Source organism: Anser anser (genome assembly GCF_964211835.1).
Source record: "Anser anser genome assembly, chromosome: 1".
In the NCBI taxonomy this organism is placed as follows: Eukaryota; Metazoa; Chordata; class Aves; order Anseriformes; family Anatidae; genus Anser; species Anser anser.
Genome location: NC_139720.1, coordinates 158,757,987 through 158,773,014, shown reverse-complemented (window position 1 = coordinate 158,773,014; position 15,028 = coordinate 158,757,987). Strand labels below are relative to the sequence as shown.

Genomic DNA, 15,028 nt, shown 5'->3' with positions numbered 1-15,028 from the left:
TTATCTACAGACATGTCTGAGGGTGAATATTTATAATGGATTTCAGCATAGTTCCCTGAAGGAAAACTGACTTGCAAAGTATCAGACATCTGGCTGAATGTGCATTTATTCTTTAAAAAGTCTGTTCTGAGACGTAAATTTCCCTGGCTGTAAAGAACAGGTCGCAGGTTTATCAGTGAACTTGTTCCCTCATTTTCAGTCTTAGGGTGTTCATTAAGTAATTCTAAAGCTACTATTTTAAGTTGCGAAACAGCTAACTAAGGTCATCAGCAAACTAGCTGAAACACCTTGACTTAAACTTTGTGTATGCATTTTTTGAGGAAAACTTTGTCCACAGTACCATGTGTTTCTCCAGATTCTTCATATGCCAGTGTACTTAGGAACAGTTTCGGCTACAGCACTCTTGCTTCCTTTCCAACAAATTGTGAAAGAAACTGTCCAACTGTATGAATCAATCACTGGAATCTCATAAGAGATCAGTGATCACATATATAATATTTGCCCATGTTTATATTTAACGGGACATAAACTGCAAAGAAATTGAGGCATAATCTGAAAGCATTCCCTACATTTAAAACACATCCGAATCCAAGCCAGCAATTTTCTGTGTGGATTAAAGGGAAAGGAAAACGCTTTCAGGAAAGCAGAAGGTTCTTGCTATGGCAGGGTTGCTGATTTAGGAAGAGTCAAGAAGTAGACACTAGGGCTGAAGTCATTAAGGTGTCTTCCTGTAAGACCAATGACTTGGTAGTCTATAGTCTTTCAAAAAGGGCATTTGTTCCCATGGGAAAATGTTGAGTGGACTTTAAGCTGCATGCATTGCTCTCTTTTTCTCGCGGCTACTGAAACAAAGTGATTTACAGGCCAATTAGGCTTGCAGAGACCTTTGGCCTTAAAAAACTCTAAACACAACACTTCAGTATGTTGTGTCCAGGATGCTTTTCCTTACTTTGCTCCTTTATTCCTGGCAGTACAGAAGGAGGGAAGTAAAGGTTATGTCATCTTCTGTGACTTGTTCATGAATTGGAATGCTCTTCTCAAGACTGCCTGTTACAACTCAATAGCATAAAGCACTCTGACTACATGGTTCAAAGTAATTGTGCTAATATTTAGTCCTAAACGCTTCTGGTAGAACAAACATGTCATTTTGCTAATTATCAGCACACCTGACAAATGAATTTGTAGTTTTCTTTAACAGTGAAAGAGAAATACAGTTTACAGACTCATTGCATTCTTTGGGTATATATTAGAAGTTGTTTTTTTTTTTGTTTTTTTTTTGTTTTTTTTTTTTTTTTTTAAATTTGAAATTACTTTGTCTCAAATGAATCTCAAGAATACATGCACAGAATGAACTAAATTCACATTGAGACCATGAGCAACAATACATCTCCCACACGGATCTCTAAATTATTGAACACAAAGAAGAATGTTTTGCAACTTTGACTGGGGAATTGTTAATCAGGCCCATAATAGTATGTAGGTCAAAAAACAATTAAAAGAGCCTGACAGGAATTTAAGATTAGGCAACTATTAGAAACCTTGCTTATTAAAGAAAATAAAAGGATGGAATAGATTCATAAATATGAATTCTTTTTTTTCTGTGCTCTGGATACAGTATGACAGTTTGAGCAGCAATAAAGCAGTTAAGTCAGCGATCAATTACTAACTTCAGGAACAGAAGAATAGTTTGGTGATGAAAAGCTTATTCAGCCCTTGACAAATACTTGGCTGTCACAATAGCTTGTTTGAAATACCATTGTATCAACCCCAGCTCTGGCTTTTATTTTTATATCTTCCAAACAAATAAACTATGTATAGTGTTTTTAGTCAGGCTTTGAAGTTCAGTCTGTTCTGGCAAGGCACTGGTACTTCACAAGTAATAAAAATACAATCCCTGCTGTTACTTATCCTGCAGAACCATTTTCTTATCAGAAAGGCTTGCAAAACAAATGAGCAGTTGGATCTCTAACTGTAAAGTTTTGTAAAACTGCACCATTGTGACAATAAAAGAATGTAGCAAAAACTACCTTTCAAAATGCACAAAAATTCCACAGAAGAAATTATGTTTTATCTGAGTTTTGATCAGCAAAGAAAAGTGGCTAGCATATCTCTTTGTCCTATCTTCACTTTTCATCTCCAGTAAGGACAAACGTGATTTCACTCTATTAGAAGCTAGTCAAAAATAAGTTTTTGTCATTTAACATGCATTTGCATGCATAAAGTCTTTACAGTTCTATCTTTGAAATTTAGTAAACACAATGAATTTCAGTTTAAAAAACAATCATTTTTTTCATCTGTCTTAAAGTCTTAAAAAAGAAAAACAACAAATGTCAAGGAGAAGACTCATGTTTGGTATTAGGTGAAGGATGTTAAAGATGACACATCCTCTTGAGCTACAAGCTGACACTGAGTTTCAGATAAATCCAAATTAAGAAATCCCAGATGGAAGGGAGACACTGAAGAGACTGTCATGCATGAAGTATATGCAGCTTAACAGGGTTATCAATAACGGTTGCTCAAGCTGTGAAGAGAAGATTTCAGAGGAAACTAGGGAAACTAACTGTGTTTTGGAAGAATTACAGGGTGCAACTTGTCTTGCCATTTTTCAGGGTGGTATGCTTATTTCTTTCATAAAAATCCAATAAGAAAAGGTGGCAATGTTGTCTTCTGGTAGATCCATTGTGATTACACACATAAATATATATATATGCAAAAACACATATGCATTTCTATTATTTATATATCATTTTATATTATTATTTTATATTTTATTATTTATACATAGGAAAAGAGATATTAAGAAGAAAAAAATGGAAGTGCATGTCTGTTGAGCCTTTTAAAATAATCTTGATAAATTATACTATTTCTGTTACTGATTTCTAATAGATATCTATACATTTATTCTCAAAACAGAAACCTAAGAGATATCGTGAATATGCATGTCCACAGCTTTATATTTGAAATAGTTTGGGGACCAAATCAAACCTTTAGAGGAAGGCAGCTTCCGGTGAATTATTTAGGAATAATTGACAACAGTATTTTTGGACATGGCCCTAGAAACATCTTCACAAGATCTGAAATCAGTGCAGCGCAAGTTTTTAAATCACATTATAAACAGGATGGCACAGGCATAAAACAAATGATGAGGCTTTGTCAAGGACAGAGAAGACAGGAAGCTAAAAAATAGGATAAACAGTGCTTGATCATACTGCTAATAGATAAGGCCCATGGGCTCTGTTCTGGCCCTGAATTTGAAGAAAAAACAGTTCCCCCTTCATAGAATCTAACCCTGAACCAACTCTGGCCATAAGAAAGGATTAATATCATTTGTGTGTGTTGTAATTTCAAAATGTTTAACGTAGTATGAGGACTGTCATCACTCATTGTAGGTCATGACATTGATATTTTCACAACATGAAACTGAGGGAAGACATATGCAGAATGTTCTGGACATGGCATGCAGCATGCTGGAACACCTGAAGGTACAAAACCTGTTAGAATAATGTTGGAGTACTGGGAAGGGTGGCAGATCCCAGCCTGGAGCAGTCTTGCCCAAAGCTCCAAAGCTGTCCGTGGAGAATAACTTCTTCTAAGTAGTATCCCTTGAACTGTGCCCGAGCATTGCCATACAGCATGTAAACCAGAAGGGCCAGGACTTTGCTGCGACATTTGCTGCCAGAAGGTCAGCATGGGCAATCTCTGGTTTAGGTTACTCCTTCCTCTTTAATGTATTAGTATAGACATGGTCAACAGGGCTAGAGCTAGTCTCAAGCAGCTAATTACTCAGATTCCTCCTCTGATTAAAAAAGAGTTCAGAAGTCTTACAATAGGCTTCTGTTCTGAAGCTCTAGAAGTGCCTGTCTTTCCTTAATGACTCTAAGGAACACTTTTTACATATTTTTTTCCACTTCTCTGAAGTGGCCTCAATACATCTGTAAATAATAACATAAAAACAATATCACACATCTCATTATGGTATTTAACAAATTAATTTAACTTTGCATTAACAATGATATGAGACAGGTAGGTTTTCCACTAATATTTTAGAGGAAGCAAATGCACAAAGGGCCACATTTACACTTTCTGCTAATTCATCCATCATAGTTACCAGACTAAAGTTCAAGGAAATGGTGATTTATTTATTTTTTAATATCGTGTTTCAAGAACACTGTATTTTCACTAGAATAGTGATTCCTAGGACAATTCTGAGCAGAAGGTGTCACAAGTTACTAGGCATTGTCTAAGATTTGGGTTTGATGATTTCAACATTTTATATAGTTCCAAGTTAGGTGTGTAGACATAGAATATGCTTCACACAAAGTAAAGATGATAGATGTCTGTGTGTATTCAAGAATTCAAGAATCTTTTTTTTTTTTTTTTAAACATTAAATAATGCTATATAAGCTTGAAAATAGGCAATTTCATTTTAATGGTCCCTATGGTGTCTATAAATTTTCCTTTGATGTCTTTCCAGAGAGACAGCTGGAGGCCATGTGGACACCCCAGGGCATCTAAAATGGCACTCAAAACCTGTTCTTAGGCAACTGAACCACTCTTGGAATCATTTTATTCTAATTAAAATTTTACAGGAGATGCCAAACTGACTAAAGCAAGCATCAGTTCAGAAAATGAGCTATACTTCTCTATTGATCCTTTTTCATGTACATGCTTTTTCCAAGGCAAATAGTTTTTACCTCTTAGCCATGTAACTTTCCAAAACAGATTTTGGTTGCCTTTGGCCTTATAATAAAATGAGAGCTGTCAAATCACACAGAACTTGACAATTTTTCATTTTATATTACCAGCAGAAATGCTTTTGCTCCCTGAATTCTTTACCATACCATTCATTTCTACCTTAACTTAGTTTTTCCAGCTTTCCCAACAACTTCTGAACAACTTTTTTTTTTTTTTTTTAAATTGTTTAGATTGGATCTTTACCTGTAAGAATCTACAAATTACCTTTCTACTGTTACTAACCAATTTTGAAAGTCAGCTTGAAGTTTAGCTAAAGCAGTAGAGCAGCCATTCAAAATATGTGTAACTATTTCAGAAACAATTGTACTACCTTTTGAATATATTATACTCCCTATTTAGATATAAATGTGTAGATATTGTATATATATAGGCCTGTATAGATAAAAAGGTAGTATGACCTGTGATTGTCACACTATGCATAGACTAAAAGGAAAGACATGGAGAATAAATCAGCTGATTCAGTGGAACTGAGTTTATTTCTCAGTGAAGATATATGCATGCTTGTTGATTCAGCCAGTCAGGACAATATATCAAGCTAAGGCACAAGCCATTCAACTTCATGTCTTCAAAGACGTAAGTGATGAGAAAAAAGTCTGTTTCTCTAGCATATGTAAAAATAAACATTAAATTAAAAAATAAACTTGAGAAATCAATTGGTATAATGTTTTATATTAAAAAATATAAAACTGCAATATTTCTGTTGCAATAAATTAGATAAAAATAATTTGATTGTCTATAGTTATTTATGCTTTAATTTTCATAGATAGATGTTACTCTAGAGACAAAAACACTTCTTAAAGCAATTTAATTTACAAATCATGTTCATATCTCTTCTGAAGTCTACCTGTAGCAAGACTACATGCTCAGTCAGCTCCATCAAATGCTGCACAATGAACCTGCTTTATGTTGCGTTGTTCCTCACGTAGAAACAAATAGAGATGGACCTTTTCACTTCTTAGGACACTATGTCTGGTGGTATCTAAATTTGTTAATGTGGAATGGATGGAACTGAGCCAGAAACTTTCTTTGGTGCCCATGAAACACAGCTTATGACTCTTGTCTCTGATACACACTTAAAAAAATATCATATTTTTGAATGTACCATATGCACGTGTACAAACCCAAAAGGTCAAGTATGTGCCTGGAAAATAGCAATTATGTAAATTTTGCAGCTTGTATCCATCTAAATAATGTGTATCTTGGGGATACTCTGAAAAAAAAATATATCATTTTTTTTCTCAGTATTATGCAAACTCCCAAGTCAACATATGGTGCTATTCTACAGAGTCTTAAGCTTTGTATTTTCTGAGCTATAAAAGCAGATAAGCACCTCTAAGGACTGAGATATTCTGAATTGCAGAGATATTCTGAAATCAAATGTTGTTTTAACAACAGAAAAAAAAAAAAAAAGGAACTACAAATAGAATTATAGACTCATAGAATATCCAGGTTGGAAGGAACCCAAATGGGTTATTGAGTCCAACTCCTAGCTCCACCCAAAAATCTAACTGTATGTCTGAGAGCATTGTCCAAGCAATTATTGGACTCCAGCAGGCTTGGTGCTATAACTGCTTCCCTGGGGAGCCTGTCCTAGTGCCCAACCACCCTCTCAGTGAAGAACCTTTTCCTAACACCCAGCCTGACCCTCCCCTGTCCCAGCTCCATGCCATTCCCTCAGGTCCTGTTGCTGTCCCCAGAGAGCAGAGCTCAGCGCCTGCCCCTCGTGAGGGAGCTGCAGGCCGCCATGAGGCCTCCCCTCAGCCTCCTCTTCTCTAGGCTAAACAAACCAAGGGACCTCAGCTGCTCCTCATATGTCTTGCTGTGTAGAATATTCACCATCTATATAGCCCTCCTGTGGATGCTAATAGTTTTACATCTTTCTTATGTTGCCAGGGCACACTACTGTAACCTGTGTGAATACAGGTAAGAGCAAACCACAGTGCTGCCTATCTGTTTTCATGCAGTTAATTAGACCTATCCAAAAGCTAATATAATATTCATCATACTATGCTTAAAAACAATGTGCTGTTAAAGTAATGATTCTGAGTGTGGTGGACACGTGGTATGTTTTATGTGTGTTTTAATAATACACAGACTGGAACAAACTGTAGTGCTATGAATACACTATCAATGGTTATGATCCTTGTCTGAAGTCAATAGGACCTGGCACTGACACAAATCCCAGCTGCAGGCAGCCCATGTGGAAACAGGATTTTAACTATTAAAACAGGCATAAGAATTCTCTCCTATTTGTAGAGAGAATAATGCTGTAGAGTTAATACTGCTGTAATACTGATATGCAATTGACGTTCATGTGAGTACTCACTCATATCTTCATCCATATCGAGTCACACAACTTTTGTGTTCATTTCTGGATTTCTATTACATGTGCTTGCAGCATTGTTATGCCACCCCCATCCACCGATATATATATATATATATATACTTTTTTTTTTTCTCTCATGCAATTGTACATGGATATGCACTCCCTCATGCACACATGCAAATACAAGAGTGCCTACGAGCCATGGCATGTATATTTACAATAGACCGGAGAAAATGTAAAGAAGCCACACATCCTTAGAAAGGCTGCACAGAAACAAAATGGAAATTATTCTGTAGATGTAATTTTGCAGACCATCCCACAGATTGCTTCACTACTCATTTTTGCTTCCAATATATTTAGAAAAATTATTGTCTGCATGAAATAGAATAGTAACCCTTAGGATTGTTAGCTTCAAGCTCTCATTTTTTTTTTTTTAAATGCTGAAGATGTGGTAATGTATTCTTCTGGTCTGTTTCTTGCATTTTATTTTATTTTTTTTTTTACAAGAAAGCTGCAACCACTTGCATAATAACCACCGGATTTTATTTATATATCATGTAACTACAACAGACCAAAAAGCAGAACATCCTGCTCATTGCAGCCTGAAGTTTGCACACATTTAGAGCCATAGATGTCAATGGCAGACGATATCTGTATGATTTAGATTCAGTTGCTTAAATTCATTCATCTAGTGCTGTTTTTAGAGTCTGTGTGATAGGTCTCTAGCTGCAGAGTGTGGCCCTGACATAACACCTGTTTGATATCTGCCAGCTTTGGGCAGGTGTTTTGGGTACATGGGGTGAACTGCCTGTGTTTAGATGCATAAATCCCATTTGTGGTGACCTGGTTTCATCTTGGATAGAATTAATTTTATTTCTAGTAGTATGGTGTTGTGTTTTGGATTTAGGATGAAAGCAATGTTGATAACACGCTGATGATACGGGGCCTGGAGCATCTTCCCTATGAGGAAAGGCTGAGAGACCTGGGTCTCTCAGAGCCTGGAGAAGAGAAGACTGAGAGGGGATCTTATCAATGTGTATAAATACCTGAGGTGTGGGAGACAGAGGGATTTGGCCAACCTCTTCTCAGTGGTTTGTGGGGACAGGACAAGGGGCAATGGCCACAAGATAGAGCACGGGAAGTTCCGCACCAGCATGCGAAAGAACTTCTTCATGGTGAGGGTGACAGGGCACTGGAACAGGCTGCCCAAGGAGATTGTGGAGTCTCCCTCTCTGGAGATATTCAAGGCATGTCTGGAGGCCTGCCTGGGCAGCCTGCTCTAAGGAGCCTGCTTTGGCAGGGGGGTTGGACCCGATGATCTCTTGAAGTCCCTTCCAATCCCTACAATTCTGTGATTCTGTGATTCTGTGATTTTAATTGTTGCTGAGCAATACTCGCACTAAGTCAAGGACTTTTCAAGTTCTCATACTGCCCTGACAGCAAGGAGGCTGGGGGTGCACAGGAAGGTGTGAAGAGACAGAACCAGGACAGTTGACCCAAACTGGCCAAAGGGATATTCCATGCCATATGACATCATGCTGAACAATAAAAGCTGAAAGTAGTTGTCTGGGTTTGGGGGTGCCATTGCTCAGGGACTGGCTGGGCATTGGTCAGCTGGTGGTGAGCAGTTGCATTGTGCATCGCTTGCTTTGTTTATTCTTTTTGTTGTTGTTATATATATATATTTAATTATTATTCTCCTTTCCTTGCCTTTTTTTTGTTTGTTTTGTTTTCTTTATTTTCTTTCTTATTAAACTGTCCTTATTTCAACCCATGAGCTCTTGCACTTTTCTTTTCAATTCTCTCCCCCATCCCACTGGGGGGGAGGGGTTGGGGGCTGTGTGGTATTTAGCTACCTGCCAGGTTGAACCACAACAATGGCCAGATCTGTCGAGCTATTTAGCCAGAAACTAGCAGCCTGTCCCCAAAGAATTTCACTGTAATGTTCCCCAGTTTGTTCACTTATACACAGTTATAAATAGTTTTTCTTCAAAAGGAACCAAGGCTATGACCATGAGCTTGCAGGCATATTTTATTTTGTTTTAAGTGTTTGTTGTGGTTTAACCCGGCTGGCAGCTAAACACCACACAGCCGTTCGCTCACCCTCCCCCCTCCCTCTCTGGGATGGGGGGAGAGAAACGGGAAAGTGAAGCCTGTGAGTTGAGATAAAGACGGTTTATTAAGACAGGAAAATAATAATAACAATAATAATAATAATAGTGATAATGGTAATAGTATTAACAATAATAATGTGTAAGAAAACAAGTGATGCACAATGCAATTGCTCACCACCCGCTGACCGATGCCCAGCCTATTCCCGAGCAGCCGGCCCCCCCACCCCGGCCAGCCACCCCTATATATTGTTTAGCATGACGTCAGATGGTATGGAATACCCCTTTGGCCAGTTTGGGTCAGCTGTCCTGGGTCTGTCCCCTCCCAGCTCCTGCTGCACCCCCAGCCTGCTCGCTGGCAGGACAGAGCAAGAAGCCGAAAAGTCCTTGGCCTGGTGTAAACACTGCTCTGCAACAATTAAAACATCAGCATGTTATCAGCGCTCTTCTCATCCTAATCCAAAACATAGCACCCTACCAGCTACTATGAGCTACTTAACTCTGTCCTAACTGGAACCAGGACAGATATCCACCCCTTATTCCATACCATTTATGTCATGCTCAGGTTACACTCTGTCCAATACATTCTAATTAATCACCATTTTCATCTATGATATATAGCAATCATGGTAGTGATGACATACATTATTATATAATAATTAACATACTACAATTCAACTCATGGGCTATTCTCACCCAGTATCAAATCCCCTTGAGGTACACACCGGACCTCCCCATTCTTTTGCATTACCCACCAAGTGCATCCAGGTCCCTGAGCAAAAGCAATTCCACGAATAGGTTTGCCTTTTCCTGAGGCAGGAGTAGCCCAGACTGTTTTACCCAGCATGTTTCTTACGTGCACTACAGGAACTTTATCCCCTTCTACAGTGCGTAACAGGTTTGATTGGGCAGGTCCAGCTCGGTTGGCAGATCCCCTGGTATTGACTAACCAGGTGGCCTTTGCCAAATGTGTATCCCAATTTTTGAATGTCCCAGCACCCATTGCTTTCAGTGTAGTCTTCAACAGTCCATTGTATCGTTCAACTTTTCCAGAGGCTGGTGCATGATAGGGGATGTGATACACCCACTCAATACCATGTTCTTTGGCCCAAGTGTCTATAAGGTTGTTTCGGAAATGAGTCCCGTTGTCTGACTCAATTCTCTCTGGGGTGCCATGTCGCCATAAGACTTGCTTTTCAAGGCCCAGGATAGTGTTCCGGGCGGTGGCATGGGGCACAGGATATGTTTCCAGCCATCCGGTGGTTGCTTCCACCATTGTAAGTACGTGGCGCTTGCCGTTGCGGGTTTGAGGGAGTGTGATGTAATCAATCTGCCAGGCCTCTCCATATTTATATTTCAGCCATCGTCCTCCATACCAAAGAGGTTTTGACCGTTTGGCTTGCTTGATTGCAGCACATGTTTCACAGTCATGAATAACCTGTGCTATAGTGTCCATGGTCAGGTCCACCCCTCGATCACGAGCCCATCTGTAGGTTGCATCTCTACCTTGATGGCCTGAGGTGTCATGGGCCCATCGGGCTATAAATAATTCACCTTTATGTTGCCAGTCCAGGTCCACCTGAGCCACTTCAATCTTAGCAGCCTGATCCACCTGCTGGTTGTTTTGGTGTTCTTCAGTAGCCCGATTCTTGGGCACATGAGCATCTACATGGCGTACCTTTACAACCAGGTTCTCTACCCGGGCAGCAATATCTTGCCACAATGCCGCAGCCCAGATGGGCTTGCCCCTGCGCTGCCAGTTGTTCTGCTTCCATTGCTGTAACCACCCCCACAGGGCATTTGCTACCATCCATGAATCAGTATAGAGATAGAGAACTGGCCACTTTTCTCGTTCAGCAATATCTAAAGCCAGCTGAATGGCTTTTACTTCTGCAAACTGACTCGATTCACCTTCTCCCTCAGCAGCTTCTGCAACTCGTCGTGTAGGACTCCATACAGCAGCTTTCCATCTCCGATGCTTCCCCACAATACGACAGGACCCGTCAGTGAACAAGGCATATTTCTTCTCATTTTCCGGTAGCTTGTTGTACAGGGGGGCTTCTTCAGCACGAACCACCTCCTCCTCTGGTGATATCCCAAAGTATTTGCCTTCTGGCCAGTCCATAATCACCTCCAAGATTCCTGGGCGACTGGGGTTTCCTATTCGAGCCCGCTGAGTAATCAGTGCAACCCACTTGCTCCATGTAGCATCAGTTGCATGATGCGTAGAGGGGACCCTTCCTTTGAACATCCAGCCTAGTACCGGCAGTCGGGGTGCCAGGAGGAGCTGCGCTTCAGTACCGACCACTTCCGAAGCAGATCGAACTCCTTCATATGCTGCCAATATCTCCTTTTCAGTTGGAGTATAGCGGGCTTCAGATCCTCTGTATCCCCGACTCCAAAACCCCAGGGGTCGACCTCGAGTTTCCCCAGGTTCTTTCTGCCAGAGGCTCCAGGTGGGACCATTCTCTCCGGCTGCGGTGTAGAGCACATTCTTTACATCTGGTCCTGTTCGGACTGGCCCGAGGGCTACTGCATGAACTATTTCCTGCTTAATTTGTTCAAAGGCTTGTCGTTGCTCAGGGCCCCATTCAAAAGCATTCTTCTTACGGGTTACTTGGTAGAGCGGGTTTACAATCAGACTGTAATTTGGAATATGCATTCTCCAAAACCCCACGACACCTAGGAAAGTTTGTGTTTCTTTTTTGCTAGTTGGTGGAGACATAGCTGTTATTTTGTTGATCACATCCATTGGGATTTGACGGCGTCCATCTTGCCATTTTATTCCTAAAAACTGGATCTCTCGTGCAGGTCCTTTAACTTTATTCTGTTTTATGGCAAAACCGGCCTTCAGAAGGATTTGGACTATTTTCTTCCCTTTCTCGAAAACTTCTTCTGCAGTGTCACCCCACACAATGATGTCATCGATGTACTGCAGGTGTTCAGGAGCTTCCCCCTGCTCCAGCGCAGACTGGATCAGTCCATGGCAAATGGTAGGGCTGTGTTTCCACCCCTGGGGCAGCCGATTCCAAGTATATTGGACTCCCCTCCAAGTGAAAGCAAACTGTGGCCTGCACTGTGCTGCTAGAGGGATGGAGAAAAATGCATTAGCGATATCAATTGTGGCATACCACTTGGCTGCCTTTGATTCCAGTTCATACTGGAGTTCTAGCATGTCCGGCACTGCAGCACTCAGTGGTGGCGTGACTTCGTTCAGGCCACGATAGTCCACTGTTAGTCTCCACTCACCATTAGACTTTCGCACTGGCCATATGGGACTATTAAAAGGTGAATGAGTCTTGCTGATCACTCCTTGGCTCTCCAGTTGACGAATTAGCTTATGGATGGGACTCAGGGAGTCTCGGTTGGTGCGATATTGCCGCCGGTGCACAGTTGTGGTAGCGATCGGCACTTGCTGTTCTTCAACCCTCAGCAACCCCACAACAGAAGGGTCCTCTGAGAGACCAGGCAAGGTAGACAACTGTTTAATGTCCTCTGTCTCCGAAGCAGCTATGCCAAAAGCCCAGCGGAACCCTTTTGGGTCCTTGAAATATCCTCTTCTAAGATAGTCTATGCCAAGGATGCACGGAGCATCTGGGCCAGTCACAATACGGTGCTTTTGCCACTCATTACCGGTTAGACTCACTTCAGCCTCCAATACAGTTAACTGCTGGGATCCCCCCGTCACACCATAAATACAGATGGGCTCTGGCCCTTTATAGCTTGATGGCATTAGAGTACATTGTGCACCGGTGTCTACCAAAGCCTTATACTTCTGTGCGTCTGACGTGCCAGGCCATCGAATCCACACAGTCCAATAAACTCGATTGTCCCTTTCCTCCCCCTGGCTGGAGGCAGGGCCCCTCTAGTCCTGGTCAGAATCTTCATTTCTGTGTTTAAAGGACTGCCTGCTGGAAGTTGGAGCAGCAAACCTTTCAGAGAACTCCTTTTTCCCAATTGTTTTCCTTTGCAATTCACGTACCCGTGCCTCTAGGGTCGCAGTAGATTTTCCATCCCATTTTCTCATGTCCTCTCCATGGTCACGTAGGTAAAACCACAGGGTGGCGCGGTGTGTGTGCCCACCATATTGTCTTCCTTGCATAGATGAACGTTTACCCCTAATAGCTGAGACACTGGTTTGTACAGGTGGGGAGGAAAATAAACTCTCTTTAAGTTGGTGGATCTCTTCAGAAAGTTTCTCCAAGGTATTCTCTTTTAGCTGGTGGACACTAGTTCGTTCAGGTGAAGGGGAAGATAATCTTTCTTCAAGTTGGTGGATCTTTTCAGAAAGTTTCTCCAAAGCATTCTCTTTTAGCTGGTGGACACTGGTTCGTTCAGGTGAAGGGGAAGATAATCTTTCTTCAAGTTGGTGGATCTTTTCAGAAAGTTTCTCCAAAGCATTCTCTTTTAGCTGGTGGACACTGGTTCGTTCAGGTGAAGGGGAAGATAATCTTTCTTCAAGTTGGTGGATCTTTTCAGAAAGTTTCTCTAAAGCATTCTCTTTTAGCTGGTGGACACTGGTTCGTTCAGGTGGAGGGGAAGATAAATTCTCTTTAAGTTGGTGGACCTCTTCAGAGAGTTTCTCCACAGCTGAGACACAGGCCTTTAGGGAAGAGGAGAGATTTCCTTCGTACTGCCGGAGTATTTTAGTCACTTCATTCACTGTGGGATTCTCCTCCGTTTTCCAGGCTAGTATTGCCAATGAGTTGGCATATGATGATGGGGCACTCCGTACAAACTTCCGCCACATGGGTGGTGTACACTGGACTGCATCTGGATCTGTGGATGTTTGTGCGTCATCTAGGTCCTTATAAATTACTTCCCGTACGGCCAATTCCCTCAGGTACTGAATTCCCTTCTCCATGGTGGTCCATTTGCTTGGTAAACATACAAGTTCTTCCTTGAAGAGATACCTTTCCTTCACAGCTGACAGGAGACGCCTCCAGAGGCTGCGAGATTGTGCTCCATCTCCAATTGCTTTGTCAATGCATGCGTCCCTAGCAAGGGATCCCAGCCGCCTGGCTTCCTTGCCCTCCAATTCCACATAATTGGCTCCCGTGTCCCAGCACCGGAGCAGCCAGGTGACAAGCTGCTCGCCTATACAGCGACCAAAATCTTTTCGCACATCTCGTAGCTCACGCTGGTATAGAGTCCGGGTAATTACTGTTGATTTTCCGACATCCTCATCCTCATCTTCAGTCTCCTGCACCTTTGATGGCTGGTATGGAGTCCGGGTAGTTACTGTTGATTTTTCGCCATCCTCATCCTCATCTTCAGTCTCCTGCACCTTTGATGGCCCAGCCTCGTCTTCACTTCGCCCAGACTTAGCAGAAGACTGTCTGCGTTTTAAACGACCTGAGCCTCTATACCATTTTTTCACCTTGTCTACAGGGGCAACTTGCACTGCTACAGCTCGTTTCTCTGACCCAGCCACAGGGTCTGCCACAGGGGTTGGAATACCCTCTGCGGGGTCAACTTGCACTGCTACAGCTCGTTTCTCTGACCCAGACACAGGGTCTGCCACAGGGCTTGGAATACACTCTGCGGGGTCAACTTGCACTGCTACAGCTCGTTTCTCTGACCCAGACACAGGGTCTGCCACAGGGGTTGGGATACCCTCTGCGGGGTCAACTTGCACTGCTACAGCTCGTTTCTCTGACCCAGCCACAGGAGTGGGAGCAGCTGCAGGAGCTGGGGCAGCTGCAGGAGCTGGAGCGGCTGCAGGGGCTGGAGCTGGAGCGGCTGCAGGAGCTGGAGCTGGAGCGGCTGCAGGAGCTGGAGCTGGAGCGGCTGCAGGAGCTGGAGCTGGAGCGGCTGCAGGAGCCGGAACGGCTGC

General features: G+C 42.0%; 1 protein-coding gene across 7 annotated transcripts in view; it reads left to right on the top strand.

The window, feature by feature from the left end:
- The window catches only part of GPC5 (glypican 5), a 778,624-nt gene that overhangs the window by 625,619 nt on the left and 137,977 nt on the right, over window positions 1–15,028 (top strand). Inside the window, exon 8 of one of the 7 annotated variants that reach the window (XM_083836986.1) lies at window positions 4,475–4,491. The exons of the other annotated variants lie outside the window; for them this stretch is intronic. Within the exon in view, the coding sequence (XP_083693112.1) occupies window positions 4,475–4,476 (2 nt within the window). The 3' untranslated portion in view covers window positions 4,477–4,491. Of the gene's footprint in view, window positions 1–4,474; window positions 4,492–15,028 lie in introns of those variants that run through there. 7 annotated transcript variants of the gene reach the window in all.